The 20,473-nt window shown below is 41.7% G+C and overlaps 1 protein-coding gene across 3 annotated transcripts in view; it reads right to left on the reverse strand.

The window, feature by feature from the left end:
- Positions 1-19,357, reverse strand: part of TTC17 (tetratricopeptide repeat domain 17) — a 60,720-nt gene extending 41,363 nt beyond the window's left edge. The window contains exons 1-5 of one of the 3 annotated variants that reach the window (XM_082057965.1): positions 19,130-19,357; positions 5,178-5,267; positions 3,217-3,386; positions 1,538-1,649; positions 280-411 (exon numbers count right to left, since the gene is read on the reverse strand). In XM_082057965.1, the coding sequence (XP_081914091.1) occupies positions 280-411; positions 1,538-1,649; positions 3,217-3,386; positions 5,178-5,267; positions 19,130-19,345 (720 nt within the window). In that variant the 5' untranslated portion in view covers positions 19,346-19,357. The remainder of the gene's footprint in view (positions 1-279; positions 412-1,537; positions 1,650-3,216; positions 3,387-5,177; positions 5,268-19,129) is intronic. The other 2 variants (XM_082057963.1, XM_082057964.1) reach the window with 2 other exon arrangements.
- Between the last annotated feature and the right edge of the window lie 1,116 nt (positions 19,358-20,473).

Raw genomic sequence — 20,473 nt, forward strand, 5'->3', positions numbered from 1 at the left:
CTTATTACCTTGACAGAGCAATGAATGTGGCTTGCCAGACCACACAAATATGAGTCATTAAAGATGACACTATCTATTTACTGGCTTTGCTGATGCTTTCTCCTACCTCTGCTTGCCTAGCAGAAAATGTCTTTAGTCTGTCTTTTGTAAATGAAATGTAAACCAAATTGTATGTGCAAAACTAGTACTGGATCTGATTGCATGTAGCAGGTGTATCCAGTCTTGTGAGGCCTTTCTAGCACTCTTTCTTCTGTGTGCAGTAAGATTACAGTTTCATACCTTCATTAGCCCTTCATAAATACGATGACCTATTTCCTCTATACTTCTTCCCAGCCTCCGTGATAAGTATGTGAAGATTGGATCTTCTTTAGGTAACAAGGGTGCGGAAAGATTAACTCTTTCTTGGACACCCTAAAATGAAAAGTGAATATCGTATTTGCTGACACGTTTAACTAAAAGCAGAGAAATATACACAAGAGCATGACTCCTGGGAAAATTTAGAGCTTGGTTACTTTACATTCCTACCATCCTTTTGTATCAAGATCTTAGGGACTTGACAGCATAATTTCACCTTTGGCACATGAATAATATATATATATATTACAGACAGGCAAACAGTAGAAGCAGCCAAAAGCTGCTTCTGCTTGTGAAAGCTACAGGAGAAATGTTCTTTTCTGGTAGCACTGTATATCTGGCAGATATTGATTTCACTAATGACCACTGAAGTGCTTACCTCATGTTTGTCAGGCTACATGCACACTATGAAAGTATCCTTACATCTCTTCTTCTCTGCCTTCCTTCCCCAACGACAAATGTACTAGTTTCAAAAGTACCTCCAGATCCAGGAACAAAGTTAGAAAACTTGAGTTTTTGTTTTGTTTGTAAGAAAATCCTTATTTGTAGATGAAAAGTTATTTTAAAGACTTGTAATAAAATAAATGTCAAGATACAAGCACTAAAGCTGCATCAGCTTTAGAAAATTTGGTCATATAATACTGTTGGCAAAACCAATTTTTGCACCACACTTCCACTGTAACCTTTCTAAAGCAGATGAATTTTGTACTAGTAAAGAATGGTTATCTCATCCTCTGGGTTGGGGCATGGCATTCAGATACCAATGAGACAGTCAAGTATGTTAGGAGCTACCAACAAGCCTGCAAACAATTTTCTGAACCTGAATTTTCACACAGTTTAATGATCCTGTTCAGCACTCTCTAATTTTCAACTGCAACAATTCACAAATTATAAGCATTTCCAATGAAAGCTACAATTTTACTAATGAAAAGCATGTTATGAAAACAAAACACACTATTTTCCTAAAACAAGGCAAACAATAAGAAAAGAGAAACAGGATTTGTGTAACTGATGAAACCATCCTCCAATAAGCATGTACTTTAATCAAGGCACAACTGTGGTTTAAAAAAATAAGTCTGAAACAGTCTTGAAAGATTAAAACACCTTGATTGAGAACTGCCAGTAAAAGTTTTCTATTCTTCCTCCTGATGGGAAAAAAACATACATGCATTTGCTCACTCACCCGTAAGTGCTGAAAAGCATGAATGCTGTACGGAAGATCTAGAACTTTTGTACAGTCTGGCTGCTGCAGATCTGGAGGCACTGGTGACTTTGTGTCTATATAGTCTTCAGGGCTGAGGATATAACAGCATAATACAGCAGACACCAGATTAAAATACTGTCTCTTATGAACTTTAACAGTATCACAGTATGTTTGGGATTGGAAGGGACCTCAGAAGATCATCTAGTCCACTCTGCCTGCTGGAGCAGGAACACCCAGATGAGGTTGCACAGGAACATGTCCAGGCGGGTTTTGAATGTCTCCAGGGAAGGAGACTCCACAACCCCCCTGGGCAGCCTGTTCCAGTGTTCTGTCACCCTCACTGAGAAGAAGTTTTTTCTCAAATTTAAGTGGAAGCTCTTGTGTTCCAGCTTGATCCCATTGCCCCTTGTTTTATCATTGTTTGCTACCGAGAAGAGCCTGGCTCCATCCTCGTGGCACTCACCCTTTATATATTTATAAACATTAATAAGGTCACCCCTCAGTCTCCTCCAAACTAAAGAGACCCAGCTCCCTCAGCCTTTCTTCATAAGGGAGGTGCTCCACTCCCTTAATCATCTTTGTTGCCCTAGACTGGACCCTCTCCAGCAGTTCCCTGTCCTTCTGGAACTGAGGGGCCCAGAACTGGACACAATATTCTAGATGGGGTCTCACCAGGGTGGAGTAGAGGGGAAGTAGTATTGTAGTTAATAGACACAGTATTCTGATTTGACTGTTAGAAAAATCCTCTGTTCGAGCACATTAGACCATTTCTGACATCTTACCAGATTTCAGCTGTATAAGGATGCACTGTAGGATAAAGTAAATAAATTTCTGTCTGCTTTAGAGAAAACATTAATACTTGGATAGCCTCCAAAATGTATCAGTGTCAGCCCAGTGTACCTCTACAATGATTAATGATCTATCTGCCAGGCAAATGGCAATGCATGCAGATTAGAAGTCTCTTCAACTGAAACAAACAAATCCCGAATATTAGGAAGAAGACCAAATGAAGGTACCTGAAGATAAAATTAATCTTTTCCCACTTCAAATACTCATCTGATTATGTCAAAAAAAAAAAAAAAACAAAAAAAACACAACAAACAACTGGAAAAACAAAACAGTCAGCCCTGAAGATGAATTACCAATGAAGCTGAATGTCAAGCAGACTGTCCACACATCCTTTATTTGCTAAACACAGCAATATGAGTATGTCCAGAGGTTCAACAGCTTGGTAATCAACAAAATTTCATTCAAATTTAAGACAGTTCCTACTACAAGAAGTGTATCCAGCTCAAAATACCCAAAGCACACTCAAGTAAATTTGACCCCCTTCTACACGATGCACTTCAGTTTAATTCACGTCTGTTCATATCAGAACTGACTTACAATGGTAGAACTGATCAGGAGGCTGGGAACAGAATGGAGAAGTTTCAGGGTGGGGCTAACACAGACAGTTTGGGGAAGGCGGTATTTCTGTGCTGTGCCCTTTCGTAATTAGTGGCAGAGGTTGTCTCAATTTTCTTTCACACTAACACAAAATAAAACAACTGTCACATAAAGAGCAGTTAGCGATAGTATTTTTCTTTTCAATTTCATTTAGAGGTTTTGTTGACTTTTTCCATTCTGTAAAAATCTTAAAATAGAAAACATCTTATTACCGGATATCTTTGCTCTCTAAGGTGATGTATGTGCCATCGTATAGATCTAGGTCCCCCAAGGGCACCTTTGCTTTAATGCAGTCCGGATCCTCTTTATTATGCCTTTGTTCCAGCCCTGTGTCTCTGTCCTCGTTTTCCTCTATATGAATCTTTTGAGCAACTAACTGTTTCTGTAGGAATAAAAAAAAGGAAACAGATGGTACACTGATGAAAGCAAATTCTATGGTTGCTAAGAGTTGAATAGTCCAACCTTCTCTTTAAAACAAAGTCAATTTCAAGAAAATCTAAACCACTTTCTTCAAATTTAGGAACACTTCCCTATATAACATTTGTAGGACATTTTTAACTTACATGGAATACAAATACTTTCATTAGAGATAGTATGACTTGAACAGGCCCTTATTTCTCCTGCTGTACCTAAAAAGAGTGCTAATAGCATTTCAAATTCATGGTAGGTCATTCAGAAAAAGACAAAATAGTTGTGAGCAGTATGTCAGCTTTTCTATATTTGGACCCTTTTCTTCCACTTCAAGACCTCATAGAAATAATATCAGAGATTGCAAATAAAATGATCTCCTGATCCATACAGAGTACTAAGTACAACTGAGCTGGCAGGCTAATGCAAGAATCGAGACTAATTTCTATAGATCAGCTTACAACGTGCTTTAGAGCCTACCTTTCATACTATAAAGCTCATAGGTATCGATTACTAACGATCTGTCCCAGCAAAGAAAACTGTAGTTAATTTTCATCTAGATCTGCAATTGAAAACCCATTAAATGTCATAAAGATTTGTATATGTGAATTGAGAAGAAAATGTGCATTTTTAATTAAAACCATACACATTTGATAACACACTACTATGTAATACTAGAGATACATACAGTGGTAGCAACTTGTACAAGATCTTACAATAGGTAACTTCTGCTTGAAGCCATTTGCATGCCACAAATTGTACATTAGTCATTTCCAAACCCAGAACCTGTGTTCTGAAAAGCTTACAACTGTTTTTCCATCCATAGCTAAAATGTCCATTACCATAAAAATAGGTATATCTTGATGAGAAAGGCTGGCTGAAAACAGTCACACAAGGGTCTGTCCCTACCACTTCTCCCATTCACCTAAAGCTACCTCCGGTGCTCACCTAACTTCTCATTTAACTAGTTATGCAAATCTGACAAAACCAAAGCTGGCACAAGAGAAAGAAGTGCCTGGCGAGAAGAAAGGCTGTGAACTATTAGCTTGACCAGCCCACATCATATTTAAACTTTAGCTTAAGTTATCCATTCAAAATACATTAAAGCCCTTTTCATAAGGGTGTTTTCAGACCCTTATTCAATAATAAACAGGACTGAAGAAAAACAGAGGTGACCTGCTCCCTGATGTGTCCTAGAAAGAGCAATGGAAAGAACCGTCTGACAAACCCAGAGAGGAGCACAGGCAAAGTCATTGCCTACAGGCTGTACTCTAAATAGCTATAACAAATCTAAGACAACACTTCCACAAAGTGTTCTTGAATATACAGGGTGTTTCAAAAAGATGGACCCAATTTGAAATCACTGTATCTCTGCAACCATGAACTGCTCATGAATAAAACTCCTGCAATCCATACAGCAGGTAGAAGGAACAAAGAGCTTACTAAAACTTGATAACTCATTAAACAGTTAGTAAATTTTTGCCTAATTGTAGCATGTTTGGTCCATCTTTTTGAAACACCCTGTAGTAGCCAGCTACAGAATGCAGTACCTAAATGACTTTCCTTAAAAATGTTAGGATTTATGGATAAAAATGGAATAAGGCAGCTGGAGACAAAATTCTTGAGGTCCTTCATCCTTTCAGTGAAGCATAAATTTCACAATAATGACTTTTGTTCCCAAGCTAAATCTATCACTAAAAAGCTTATTAAAAAAAAAAAAGTCTTTGTTTTCAGAAATTAGTTAGTACTTAATGCTATGCTTTACCTCCAGTTCTTTGAGGTAGTTAACTGTTGTTTCTTGTCTCATTAGTACTACCAAATCATGTGGGTTCCTCAAGTTCATTGGTGAATCCACCTGCAAGACATTTCAAGAGTCCATAAGGTAAGACATTCTCCTAATTAAAGCAATTTTAACAGGTAAGAAGTTACGTTTATTCAACTACAGTTTGTTTGTTCAGAGGTTTTCTGTCCACTTAGCATTCATAATATGTCCACATTTTAAATCTACTTCAAACAACATTGTGATTTGAGAATCCAATTCAAACCTTGCTTTAATTTTAAACCTATTTTAGTTTATTCAGGCACACAAATTCTAAGCACAAGAGGCAAGTAAATTTCTCACAAAAAAATTTACTAAGAGTACCTACTGCCGAAATACAAGATACCTTAAATTGCAATAGCAAAAACCTATTTTCTTTTATAGCTTTATAATTCCCCCATCATGTCCCTCAATAGGCATAAAGCACCTCAGCTTCAACTTGACTTCTCCATGTAATCAATTTAACACAACAGCCTAGCATTAAGATCTATTGCTTTCTAGATTAAGTAAATGAACAAATTCAAGAGGTAAGCAGACAAAGACTGAAAACTGTTACAGAAGACTGTGCTACAGCTTCCACAGCCTATGCACAGGAGCTGGCAGCTCAGTGAAGAATGTCATTATGGCTAAGTCACAGGCAAGAGCAGTTAGACACCAGGCCTTGACTGGTTGCTAACTGGGCCCAGTAAACTATAGCACTTCACTCCACAGCTGAAGTACCCCAGTCTTGTCCTCATGCCAAATCAATTCTGCTGCCTGACTGGGTGGCAGAAAGTCACTACAGTCGAGAAGGTGGTATACGAGCGGCTGAGCTGACCCCAAGGCTCACCTGCAGGATTCGAGCCCTATTGCCTCCACTCTGTCAGTGCAATACTAGTTGGTCCTGCAGGCCAGCTCTGGTGCACACCAGGCTCTCTTGTGAGCTGGCCCAAACTCAATACTTGAACTGGACATCAACCCCTATCAGCTGCTTTATCTGAAATAGTAAATTAAATTAGGTCATGGAGGATTCAATGAGTGTGAGAAAAGAAGCAAAGAAATAGACAGGAGTATGTGATGACAGGACAAGAGGAAGAGGAGTGACAAAGACAGCAAGATCTCCCATTTTTAATGTAACGACTGTTATGGTAGACAATCTACACCAAGATATTTCTGGATCTGCTCAGTTTGCATTGAAACTTTCAGGGTATGGAACTAGCTACTGCACACGGATGTAAGCAGTACCTGCGTGTTAGCACTGATACTTCTACATGGACCGTGTACCCCCATGAAATCTGTCCAAACTGTGTGACTATAATTTACTGCAAAAGTCTGCAATATATACAAGTGCAGGAGAATCTCCTGAACTCCAGCTTTTCATTTTTAGTCAACCTGCCAAACAACCTGGACATGTTTCTGGAACTCTCTCTTAGTGCATAGAACTGCATCTGCAGTAGGACAAAAGCAACTTTCCTGGTCATTTTAATGTGTCCTGTCAACAGTTTAAGCCATGGGCCATGTTCGCCTGGCTGTGAGTCAGATAAGAAGCTCAAATCTACTTTCTTTGGACTACTGACTGTGAAGTCTAGAATCCTGGCAAGCCTCCTTACTGAGTAAGAATCCTGTCCTCCAAGATGAAAACATTTGTTCCTTTTATTCCCCTCAAAAAAACCAAACCAAAACACAAATCAAAACAAATTAACAGTGTTTTGGGTTAAATTTGGCTAAGTATTCTTTTCAAAGTCAAAAGCTGGACTGCTTCTTTTAGAATGGAGCCACTATGGCAGAAGGGTACCTACACAGTCCAAATACTTAACACATAACTCATTTTCTGCCTTCCCAAATTAATTCTCTTACATCACCAGATGAATAGAAAATAGGTGCTCACACCTGTTAATTTTTACACTATGAATTTGGAGATGATGGATGTAACTGTTGCCAATAAATGATGACCAAGTATCCACAATGATCCAGAGAACCACAGGAAATACTGTATTAAAAAACCCCCACAATGTTAGTTGAAGTATTAAAAGTCTACAGCATTTTACTTACAGTCATATTTCTTATTTCCTCCTATGGGCCCCACCTCACTTTGAACTATCATAGTTGCACGCAAAATGAGTTATGTAGTGAAGGTAGCACTTGTTTCATGCCTCACTTGGTAAAGAAACTACTGTGGTATGTGCGAATGAGAGAATTATTTGCAAAGAAAATAAGGGAAAGTTTTACTGTGTTTAAAGCCCGTTCCAAAATAGCACTGTTCCTCTGACAACTAAAGGTTGCTTGCATGATACTACACTGTTACTGAGAGCAAAGTCAACTATCAGCTCCACTTTAAATGACTGTCCTGGTTTTGCTAAAAACAAGTTTCTCTTTCAGTGAATTTTGCCTGTCAGCTAAAGCCTTCATATTAACTGCATTTTCCTGGAGAACCAGACACATGTTTTGGTAAACCTAGCAATGGAATGCAAACATATTGATAAGCATGGATGGACATCTCGCGAGAGGGGCGACGTGAAACAAGTGACCAAGAAACTGACCAACTGTGTATAACATTCCATTCACGTGAATACTTCATATAAAAGTGGGAGACCATGAGGATCTCGTCCCTTTTCCTTATGGCTGACATTAGCAGAGGACCTCGCTACTCATCCCTGTGATCTGAGGCCTAGTGAGAGACTGAATCCAGCTCTGCTTGGTTGCAGAGTCCAATCCAGGACTTTGGGTGTCGGCTCTGCAGTTGCTGAGACTTTCAAGATTGGTTTTGTATATTTTGTATTATTTTCTCTATTCTTATTAGTAGCATTAGTAAAACATTTTTAATTTTTCCAACTCTCTTCTCTCTGTTCTTCTTTCCCTCCCGATCGCCTGTCCTGAGTGGGAAGGGGGGAGAGGGGGGGGCAAAAAGGTGGAAGTGGGGGGGGAGAGGAGGTTAACAATACATCTGCCAGGGTTTTATTGTCACCCCGCAATCTTAACCCTCGACAATGACAAACTGCATCTGGGGAGTGATTTTTTGCAGAAAGTTATGCAGGCACCACCATTTAGAAAGCCTTATTCTGAAAGATGAAGGATCCTGTCTTATAATTCATTCAGAAACAGAATGATGTTCAGGGACAGCTTCTGGTTTTAATTTTTGATAAAACAGACTCATGAGAGTTAGGCCTGAATTTAGTGTTCGGGAATGTGGAGTGGTATGTTACCAAAGCAGTGCATGGGCTGACAGAAAAGCAATGCAACAAGCACCAAATTCCTATCAGCTATTATCCAGCAGCAGAAATCAAAATGACAACAACAATCCAACAGTAGTGTTGCTGAATTAATTAATAAAGTTATGTCAGTCCATCAGGAAATAATCTCAAGTTAAGTAGCATGCATGATATTTTTCTTTAGTCTTCAGATTTTCACTTCTAGATCTGACCTCAGTTCGTCACCAGCAAACAAAAACCTTTCAATAATAGCAAAATCCTTCAACCTAGTAGAAAGTGAGTATTATTTAATAACCTTAGCAGTCATTATATCTTTAAGACCAATGCAGCGCATTAAAAGAAAAAGCTCTAAAACCCAAACTTTAGTAGTAAGTCCAACCTCATATTTATTTACATTTGATAATTTTTGACTCTGAAAGTTCAAGACTTCTGTTACAAGAAATTATGAGAGTAACAATTATTATTAGCTCTCAAAAATAAAAATCCAATTTAGGTGAATTAACTTCTGAAAAAGAATTTGAATGGAAAAATTAAGCAACTACACTGGGCAATCATGCAAGGTTTGCAGAGGAAACTTGAAACAGCACATCCAATGTGTTCAGAGCACTTTTGGCAGCTTGTAAAAGTGAGCTGAATATACCACATTAGTTCTTATACTCTTCAGTTTATACATTTACAGCATAAAGGCATTATGAGGAAATAAAAAGCATTCAGATCTACAAAAATCTGTCACAAAGGCAAACAGACTCTTAATTGAAAACCACAGGAGACTGTGTGATATCATGTTTGCAAATGAGGAAAATAATGCCAACCTGGCATTCAACAGGCATCAGTTTGGAGGATGATGGTGCTCAAACTTAAGAATTTCGTAGAATTTGAAGTGCAATTTCCTGATCTGCTTAGACTGATCCTAAAAATCACCCTGCTGCCGAGTAGAAGAATCCTTCATTTACTTGCTACCTGTATGTAATCTTATAGCTCCACTGAGAAACAGGCCAGCCAGTTCAGCTGAAAAATAACACAAGAGATTAAACAATTAGTTTTCAGCCATATCAGTGGGCTAGTCTGAATTGGCCTCAGGTGAGCACTTCATCTTTCCCCTTTCCATAGCAACAGCCACATGTCTCTTGAACTACAACCTGTTCCTTTCAGATTCAGCCACCAATACTGTCAAGAATTCTGGTTCATTATCCACCTTTTTACAACATCCCTCCCCATATCAAACACATTCTCTTTTACAGTGCCAGAGGTTTCTACAGCTGGAGAAAGACAAAGCTGACCTCTTCAGCTGTGAAGAGCACCAATACTGCATTTGCCATCAAGGGCAGTAATGCCACCTCATGAAGAATTTAGCACAGTGAGAAGGTAGCAAAGACAGATATAAATTCTGCATAATCTACACAGCAGAGGTAACGGTAGCAGGAGCACATGCTGAAATCGTGAATGCACACTTGGAGTCCTGCAGGGCTTGCCATCTGGGTGCTCAGGCTTTGCCCCATCCTTGCTGCGGATGCTGCCCATGCCTGACTGCCACTGAGCATCTTCCAGCTTTCCAGTGCAGGCACATCCCCAAACCCAGGAGATTATAACCTGAATAAAAACATCAGACATGCCAGAACCTTCCTGTGTGCTGCTGCCTAGAAAAATTCGAAGAGAACAACACACCTCCAAGATTTTGAAAAGCCCTCAGAGCTTCACTCACCTGTCAAATAATTCTTTAGTCAGAATACAATAGTTAAAATAAAATGTATTTTACGGATACCTGGAGACTGTTCTGGATTAAACCCCTTTCTTGCCACAAGAAAAATACTCTCAAGCATTAGAAGATACTGGTTTCATTCAGTCTCACATCATGCTTGTGCTCTTACAGACGCTTGCCACATCTATTTAATAGTCACCCAGAGACTGATTTGATTGTGGAAATACATGCAGTTTTAAGAAAGTATCTAAAACTAAACAAGAAGAGGCTGGTTCAAACAGAGAAGTTCTGCATAAAATATCAACTTATTTTTCTTTTATCTATGTCTGTTGCCTTTGCACAGTTGAACTAAATCTTCACAGCATTAGAGAAAATGTTTCTTTAGACAGAAAAGAGTAGGCAACATGAACGGTACTGGATCATTTTGAGGAAAGAGCACATTATATACACAACTGCATATGGTATGTATTTACTAGTCATAGCCCCCCGTTTTATAACAGCTCACATATTTGCAAATGATTGTATATTGAAAGCCTCCTGCTCTGAAACAAAGGGCATAAGTGGCCCCATCTTACTAAGCTTTACCAGACCTGCTGATGATACAGCCCTGGGACCACTGTGTATTTTTTTCTGGGCACTAATGAAAATGTGTGTGGTACAGTGTACTTAATGTCAGGTTTTTAAACAATTAACTAGTAGTGAAATCAGAATACAACTTTGTTCTGCAAACTGGCATAGGTCTGACTTCAAGAGTTAAAACCTTATCAGAGGGCAGGTGTTATTCCAAAAACTGTCATGTTTTATTTCAACTCTGTAAAAGCTGCAATCAAATAGTCAGGTGTTCTCAGATGCTTCTTTTCACCTTAGGATTGAATCTACTGCCAGGCAGGACATGGTCTCACTTTAGCGCATTACACTCTCTCCCCTATTACACAGAAAGTTGCTGATATCCCCACACCCAGCACTAAAAACCACTTCAGATGTGACGCCTCCTGTCACATTTAAGACAGAAGCTCAGAATATTACCATAAATTCAAATTGCAATACAAATGGTAGCTTAACTTTTATGCAATATAGGACAGTGGGATGCTATACTAGGTGATCCTTCACCCTTGCATGCAAAGCCTGTTGTGCCTCATCATCTGATTAGGTGACTCAGAAGAGCGAAAAACAGACAGATATTGTGATTTAGTTCATCTTTTGCAAAATGTAAGCAACTCTGCCAGGATGAAATAGAACAGATGCTAACCTGCAGAGCACCTACAGCCTCCTGGTGAGGAGAGTGGAGACTCCTGCACAGAACAGATGCTTGTTGCAACTTACTTATTTTAAACTCAAAGCATTTAGCCTGATAGCAGAGCACCACATTCATTTACTCTTTCCCCCAAAGTGCTGAAACTGTGACACTCAAGATGAAGAACTTGAAATGGAAGAATCTGACTTCAATTCAAACACAGTAAATAAGAAAAAAATAGTGCTGAAAAGCTTTCCTTGAAACTCTGATGGCTACTCTAGCTACACTACAGAAAGTCTGCCAGTAAACCACTTTTAGAGTAAGTGTTCTCTGTTCAACTTTGCCCAAAGGTGAAAGTTTCTTTATAAAGCACAGTTCAAATTTATTCACTGTCACAAAGTATGCCAAGAACCTGACTGAGCAAGAAACACACAGAATTTGTATAACAACAACAAAAGCACCATCAGAGTTAAATCAAACCCTGAAGTTTTAGTGAGTCTCCTGTGTTGTCTGCATATATCAAAGTCTCTGAATAATGAGATGTATAAGGTTTGCCAAATGTTCTGGTGTATTTTTTCCTACGATGCAGTTACAGTGCACCAGGAAGCAGATTTTTAAGATGAGGGTCAACAAATGCCTCGGTCAACTACTTTTAGGTAAGGCTTCTTTTAAAGTAATGTGGAAATCCCACTAACAGTGTTAACTGAGGCACAGGAACACCAAAATCAGAACAGCTGTTAGTGCCTCTACATGTCCTGAAAGCTTTCTACTACATGTGGAAGGCAGATTATGACAGAAAGAAGCTGGAAACGATACTCCATCAAATGATAGCATAGAGCAAAATGGGCTCCTTGTACTTGTCTTATAGAATTGTTCTACAGATAGTGGATCTTTTCTAACTGTACTTGCAAAATGAACGCAATTCCCACTCAAACAGGTCAGAACTCATTGCGGTCCCAAGTGGGAGTGAAGAATCTCAAAACTGGTGCTCATCTTTTGGTATATTCTTGCTGTCTTGAGATACTCCAACATGATGCTATCATGGCATTTCTGAAAAAGCCACAAAAATTCTGTATAGGTTTCAATGCAGGACAAGCTACAAAACTGGAAAATATATGCTTTGTCTTATCCAAATGATAAGCAGGGAGTGTCAGAAGATAGTTGTTCCAAGGAATGTCACTGAAGAATTCACACAGAAAAACAACACTAAATTGAGTTTTTATAATAAGTATTGAGGCACTTAAAAGCTTACAGCTGTAGAATCTGTTAAACAGCATTAGGTGTTTGGATATTATTAAGATTAGTTGTGCTATAGAGAAAACAGAAATTATAAACATCTGTAGCACTTCAGACATAAGACCTAACGAAGTTTCGGTATTACTAAATAGGTTTGCTCAACTGAGATTACTTCCAGAGAGCACACCAGCTATTAATATTTTAGATAACAGATCTAAACACAAAAACAAAACTATTTGTAATACCACTTGTCTATAATGTGTTGTTAGTCATACTTAATGGTAAAAAACCAAATTTCTAATGTGTGCATTCTAGCTAAGGTTTATTTTCTACAGTAGCAAACCAGATGCCAGCCATACACTCAGCTGAATCAAAACAAGAGGTGGAGAGATCACTGACACATCTGCAATGAACACGTATTTGTTTTCATTAAAGCAGACGGGTTCCTGCTGCCTGCTCACTGCCAACTCCTAAAAATATTACATGTTGTAATACTATAACTACAAAACAGGAAAAATACTAATTAGGCTCACAAGATACCTAAGAAATGCTAACCCTGAGCAGTAATGTCTTCAGCAAATGAACAGGAGATAAGCCATTAGTTTTTTCTGGATAAACTTGAAGGGAAATTACTTTATTTGGAGATGTATTTTTAGGACGGCACTTTATAACACGGTTCTTATTTCCTAACTGGTTAGTGACAGGTAGCAATTCAGTTTTAAATGCAAAAAAACCCCAATAAAACAACACAAAAAAAGAGTTCAGTTACATGAAATTACAGTAGACTTCAGAGTCTTGATGGCTTTGCTCACTTGGGCTTTGTTGGGGCCCTCATGCAAACGTGTTTGAGCCACTTCCAGGCTACCCTTTTGCTGGGAAGCTCACGATATAGGGAAGGCATGCCAGACAACAAGTACAGCTTTCACCACAGAATAATTGGTTTTGAATAGTTTTTTCATGTCATCCTGTCAGTTTGTCCTACCCTTGTTTTAAAAGTGACAGCGAACAGGATGACAGGCCAGGAAATCCAAGTGTGAGGATGCTGAGAGAACTGGGACCTGGGAGCTGCCCTGTGCCCAGATGACAAAGGCTGTACAGAAACACTATGGGTGGAGGAACAAGCAGGACATGCTACCTATGCACGGTTGGAGCCATCCCTGGACCCTTCTGGACTTACAAACTGAACCATCTTGGTCTATATTACCAGGCTGGGCTTAATATACACATTTTTATATTAAAACTTTACTGTCAGCAGTCAAAACCTGGCAAAAGGTTACCCGCTACACTTCAGGAGGCACGAGGGGCATGGGCACTGACAGCCCTTTGGACCAGCCTCTCAGCTCCTCCACCTCAGATGCAAATCTTTAACTGCTGAGCTGAGAATAGTTAAAGCCACTTCTCTACCACTACCCTAAAGAACACAACATTTGCATTTCTGACTGCACTCTACACTCAGGCTACCACAAGGCCTATTTTTATCAAATTTGGATCTAGCTGTGACCTTCACAGTGATGCAGAAAGACAACACTGCACTCCTCTGCAAGCAAGCAGTGCTGGGAAACTGTGATTCTAGGTCAGCAGTACCCCATTGTTGAAAAGGACATTAAGCATCTCAGCCATTCACTACACTGAAGTGTTCAGGTTCAAACTTCTCAAATATACTTATGAAAATGCAGAACATTTCAAATAAAGTTGTTCTTTTTTAAAATTATTATTTTTCACACTAGAGGAAGGCCTAAATCCCACAGTCTTTTGGTGATGAGGAAAGACGTTTTAAATTTCCCTTTTCCCGAGGATAAGCTGACATGCTTCAAAATCATCATGCTTCAGCTTGTCACCCTGGGGTTGGAGGACATCTAGGACGTCTAATGAACTGTGGTAGACTCACATCAACCTGCAACCTAGTTCTCTTTGTACACACTCATAAAAGGCACATTTACTGGCAACTGTTTTGGGGAAGGTATGCTACGTTAGACACATCAGTAAGAACAAACTTTTTTTTTTTAGCATACAACAGACTTGGAAGGATAACAAATTCACTCAAGAAAGAGGTCATACAGCCAAGCAAACTAACCTTTAGAGAAAGAGCAAAGCAAATATCTACCTGTCATTTTCCAGACAGGACTGAGTGACTGCTTAATGTATTGCAGAAGATGCTTTGGTAAGCAGCAAGTAGCTTTTTATTTGGCTGCACTAGACTGTCAGCTTTCCTTGATTCTGGATGGCTCCATTTCCTCTAGTCTTGAGTCTATGGACCACTGTTCTCATCTCAACCTGCCAGCAATGCGTGCAGTCAGATGGCAGACATTAGTAATGCGTTAACCAACCCTAATGCCACCCATGAATCATTTTGCCTTGCTGCAACTTGAGGCACACTCGCATTCAAATCCACAACCAAACGAGCACTGTTCGGTAAAGTCTCCCCTCTTCACTTGTACTAAGCCATAATTAAGTACAGTCCTGCACTGCATGAAATTCAGATGTCATGTTTATTGAGCAGCTAGTTGTCTTACCCCAAACAGGCTGATCAGTGTGGCCTGTGCAGTCTCTTCTCCAGGTTACCTCTAACAAACTTCAAAACACACAACAGCACATCAAAAACAAAACAACTTTTTGCCAACTTGGATCCCTTGCCAGAAGTTCTCTGCTCCCAGCAACACTCCCCCAGTCCTGCTCTGGACCATCTGCCTGGGAAGTTTTTTTTAGCTACTTTTAGTTTAGTTACTCAGAACTAGCTTTTTAAGTGTTGAGTCCCTATCAGCTTGCTCAGATTTAAGTGCCTCCATCTTTAGAAAGACCCTACCTCAGCTCAGATATGTCAGGTCTCTGAGATGACAGCAACTGGTTGCCCCACCAGTAAAGCCATGCATGAGTACTGAAACTGCTTCCTGCATTGCATTTACTCTGTCATTTGTTTGAACTCTCTTTAGACCAAGTTTCTATCTTCTCCTGAAGTACACTAGTATTTCTGTAGAGTGGCTAGCTTCCCTAGTGGCAGACAAGACTGTCTAAAATCAGTTATATATTAGCCTGAACTTTATACTGTGAGTTGTGAAATGAGACGGCTTATAAACATGAGCACTGAGCAGATACAATCTCATTAAAAGAGAGACAATTACTCAGTCCCTGGCTTTGCAGGAACAGACATCTGAAGGTGGACTCAGACCAAAAGAAGAACATGAACTGATCTAGAGAATGATGTATTTGACCTGAAAACAGGCTACCAGAGCAACAGATACAGCTTGATGGCTTTTCTCTTGATGGCTTACTGGACAACAAAATGTTACATGCACTGCTGGGAATTAATTTGTTTCATCATTCAAAAATGCTCACTAGAAACTGGAACAGCAGGGCCTACTTAGCAAGCACTCCCATTTACTGGATGAAATCTTGCTGATATACAGAAAATTGTTCAGTATGCCTTAATTTTGCCACCCCTGCCAAGTTGTTATATCACTAAGAACTCTAGCTCAAGTCTCAGTCAGGGTACTACTAGCTGTCTTACACCACAGGAAAATCAATCTCACTTGAATGTAGTCTCATATTAAAGGCCTACACCCTTGCTGCACTATAATGAGAAATAGCCAGTACAGATTTCAGGGCAATAATATAAAATATTCTCACTCTTCTTCCCTCAAACAGATTCCAGCTATTATATTTTGTATATGGACTGTGATCTATAACTTCTGCTTTCAGCTCCTCATCCACAGCACACTCATACACTGAGAAGCTGAAACACCACACTGCAGAGCCTAAGAAGCTGCACAGCCTAAGAGTTTGAGATGAATGTGAACAAAAGCCCCACTGAAAATGCCCAAAGTAAAAATAGCTGCAGAGAAGGACGGAATGGCTAAATGTACTGGTAAAATACAAGTTCTCAGGATAAATATCAACTTAACGAAGGATATTCAAGAAACAGCAAAGGGATGCTCTTCACGGAAATTTTAGGCTTATGTCCTGTTAATAAGTATTATAAGTAGGGTCTTGGTATTAGGAGTATAGCTCAAATATTTTGAAACATTGTGGTTCTACCAATGAATTGATAAATCAATTACGAAGCATCCCATTGTCAATGAATCACAGAATACCTCAAGTTAGAAGGGACCTATAAGGATCAATGAGTGCAACTCCCTGCTCCTTGCAGGACTACCTAAAACTAAATCCTATGGCTAAGGACATTGTCCAGACGCTCCTTGAACTCTGACAGGCTTGGTGCTACCCTGGGGAGCCTGTTCCAGTGACTGACCACGCTCTCAGTGAAGAACCTTTTCCTAATGTTTAATGTGAACTTCCCCTGACACAGCTTCATACCATTTCCTTATGCCCTGCCATTGGTGACCACAGGTCAGCACCTCCCTCTCCACTGGCCCCCTTGATAAAGCTGTAGACTGCAATGAAGTCACCCCTCAGCCTTTTCTTCTCCTAGCTGAACACACCAAGTGACCTCTGCTCCTCATAAGTCTTGCCCTCAAGACCTTTCACCATGTTGGTCACCCTCCTCTGGACACACTCCGACAGCTTGGTGTCCTTCTTATACTGGGGCACCCAAAACTGCACACAGTACCTGACACACCAGTGTAGTGCAGAGTGGGAAAATGACAATTCCTTCCTACTGCTGAACAAGGGAGATGATATGCTGGTTTTCCCACTAACTATTGAACCACAATTACATTTTGGCATTTAAAACATTCAAGTTCACTCTAGAAATGCCCACTCTTCTCATTTCCCAAATTATAAATAAGTGGAAAAAATGAAATTCAGAGGTGCTCTGCAGGGATGGCAATAGCAATAACCACAAATTTAAGTATCATTTTCACAAGAGCCAGGGAGATGACAGTAACAGATGCTGAATTACATATTATTACAAAAAAAACTCACTTGATAATTAGCAGCACTACCTCCCAGCTACTGAAGAATCAAGCTCCTCATATTGCAAGTAATACCGTATTTATAATTTCAGTTTCCTTGCTGGAAATTGATGAATTAATTTTGACTGTGCAGGTAAAATATTATTTTGTCATCCCATCTATAGACCATTAGAACTTAATACATGGAACATGGGAATGTCCCTCCTTAGAAAGCATTGGTAACTCTAACAGAATAGCTTACTGCATAGCAACGGTACAACGGAAGCTTCCACCTATACCATCAGTTAACTGGCACCATAAAAAGCCATTTCTTAAAATCAGTGTTGAATTCAGCTAATCAGATTTTCAAGTCATTTCACCTAATTACATTCTTTCAAGCCACAGCTGCTTTTCATGCAATAATCAAAATCAACACTTGAACCAAATTTGATAATATACAATTAATATACACACACAGACGCTTCCAGACCATTATCATACACTTGCATCACTTCCTCACAACATAAAGTGGGAAAAGGAGGTGAGCTAGCACTGAAGTGTTGTCGTTCATTAATTTACAATTAACTAGGGTGAGAGAGTGCCTGGATCCATGCAGACAGCTGAAGTGTCTGGGAACCATAAAGCAAGCAGGGGCTAACCCTCGAGAAAGCCAGTTCCACCTGTCAGAGGTGCTTTCTGACAGGAGACATGACTGAAAATTCTCACAAAAGGAAGGCGATAATAACAGACGCTCATCTCTCCACACTCCTGCTTCCTACAGTGATTAACTCTTCCACTCCAGAGGGAAACTTATCTGGCAGTTCTGCTTAAGACCAAAGCAGATCCGACATGAAAGTGGATTTATGGTGCTGCTCTCCTTCCAACAAAGAGGGAGCAAAGCAAGTAAGAAAAGACCCAAGCATGAAATAAGTTATCGACTCTTTCAGCCGCTCAGTGAACATGAAGTGTAGACTGCTATCAATACACAACGCTCTGACTAAACCCACAAAATTCCTGCGGAACAGGGCGCGCGTACGCTTCTGCACCAAGAAAACACGCCACCGTTTCCTTCGTACTTCCCGAAGGAACGAAAAGCAGCCGGGGCGGGTGCAGCGGGGCCGGGCAGTACCGCAAACTCCCGCACCCTCCGGCTGCGCCAGCCGCGGGCGCTCCGGGGCGGCCCGGCCGCACAGCAAAGGCACCGCCGGCGCTGGGCGGGCTCCGGGTTCCGCGGGGAGGTCCGAACCGCTGCGGGCCGGGGTCGCGGTCCCACTGCTCCGGCAGCCGCAGCAGGACCCCGGCCCGCGCTGACTCAGCAGCTTTCGGCGAGGCTGCAGGTGAGCTCGAGCCGCTGCTGCTCGGAACGCGGTTCCAGTTAAAGTTGATGTTCGGCTCGCTAAGCCCCACAGACCGCTCCTCCCCGCCTCACCCCCGGGCTCGGGCCACTTCAAGCCCCGTTTCGCGAGCGACGCCGGCTAGGCGCAGGAGACCCTCAGCAACGCCCGCCGCCCGGCTGTGGCGGCTTTCGGCCGGGCAGGGCTCCGCACCGCGCCAACCGGCTCCACGCCGCACAGCTCGGGGCGGGCAGGGGCTGCGGGCGAACGGCGAGGTGGGCTCTCCCTGCCGCCGCAGCGGGCCGCACCCGCCGGGGCAGGCGGCGGTGGGCAGTTCCCGGCGCCTGCCGGGCCCCTTACCTGCTGCTGGATCTTCCCATCCTCGGTGACCACCCAGTGGGTGGTGGCAGAAGCGGGCCGCGTCCCCGAGGCCAGCAGCGAGCACAGGCCCAGGGCCCAGCCAGACAAGACCCACGCCCGACACAGCCCGCCCCGCCCGGACGCTCCTGCCGCCGCCATCTTCCCCAATCCCGGCCTGCCCGCACAACCCGGAACCGGAATCGCCACCGCCGCCATTTTGGGAGGGGAGGACCGAGCGGGTGGTGGCTTCCGCTGCGGGGCGGTGCGGCCTGTTCGGGGGATGGGGCAGGGACGGGCCCTGGGGCAGCGCCGCCTTTCCTGCCGGCAAAGCGGGTGGCCCCGAGTCGCTACCTCAGGCGGCGCCGGGAGTCTGCCAGCCGGAGTTGCGCGCCCGCCCCGCCCTGCGGCAGCAGCCAGGGCAGCCCCAAGGCGAAGGATCGCGGCGGCAGTGCCCGCCCCGGGAGCCGCGGCGGGGCTGTGTTGCTGCACCGAGCCCGCTGAGGAGGCGGGGCCGGTTAACGGAGCTTTTTGGACTTCCAGCAGCCACCGGTAGCGGCAGAGCCACTCTTCGGAGCTGAGGGCTGGCTTCAGACGCAACAATCAACACGCGGCACGGAGCTGAACGCTTTCAGTAAGAAAAAGAAAAAAAAAGTCTGTGTAGTGCACCCTGAAGCGTTTGCTCGAAGGTAGCTCTGAGAAACAAGTAACTCGTTTTTCCTTCTAATGCTTTGCAGTGACAGAGCAAAATCTAAACTTGCCCTTTCCCAGTTAAGGGTAAATTCCAACTCCACAGCCTCTGTCCCCAGTCCTCAGTGAGATCCAAAAGCTGCCAAAGCCAAACTTTGGTCTTTTTGACCTACATTAGTGAGCAAGCTGCAGACAGGTCTTGTGGGACACCAGACTTCGCAGAGCCTGTTAAACACGAAAATTTTCTGGTAACTCAAACCCAGGAAGTAGTAAGTAACAAGACAAAATGTTTTAAAATGTTGTCACAGTGGTTAAACTAATGCCAGGGATTCAGTTTCTCGCAGGAGAGATAACATATTCCCCTAGGTATGATAGTTCCTTACTGCTGCCAGAGCTTTCACATCAGCCATATTACAGATTACACCAAAAAAACGAGGATGCTAGTCCAAGCCACTCTGATGTAGGATACTAAAATTTTATTGTGCTTTCAACATTTAGGAGGTGGAATAAGACAATGAATGATTCCTTTTCGTATGATAATTCCCAAAGATGTATGACATGCAGTTTTTGCTGAAAATTTAAATTCCTAGCCAAAATTTTGCATTTAAAAATTGAATTACAAGTCAAAACAGCTAGTGCAGTCTTACTAAAATCTAC

Source organism: Streptopelia decaocto (assembly GCF_964273445.1).
Source record: "Streptopelia decaocto genome assembly, chromosome: 7".
Lineage (NCBI taxonomy): Eukaryota > Metazoa > Chordata > Aves > Columbiformes > Columbidae > Streptopelia > Streptopelia decaocto.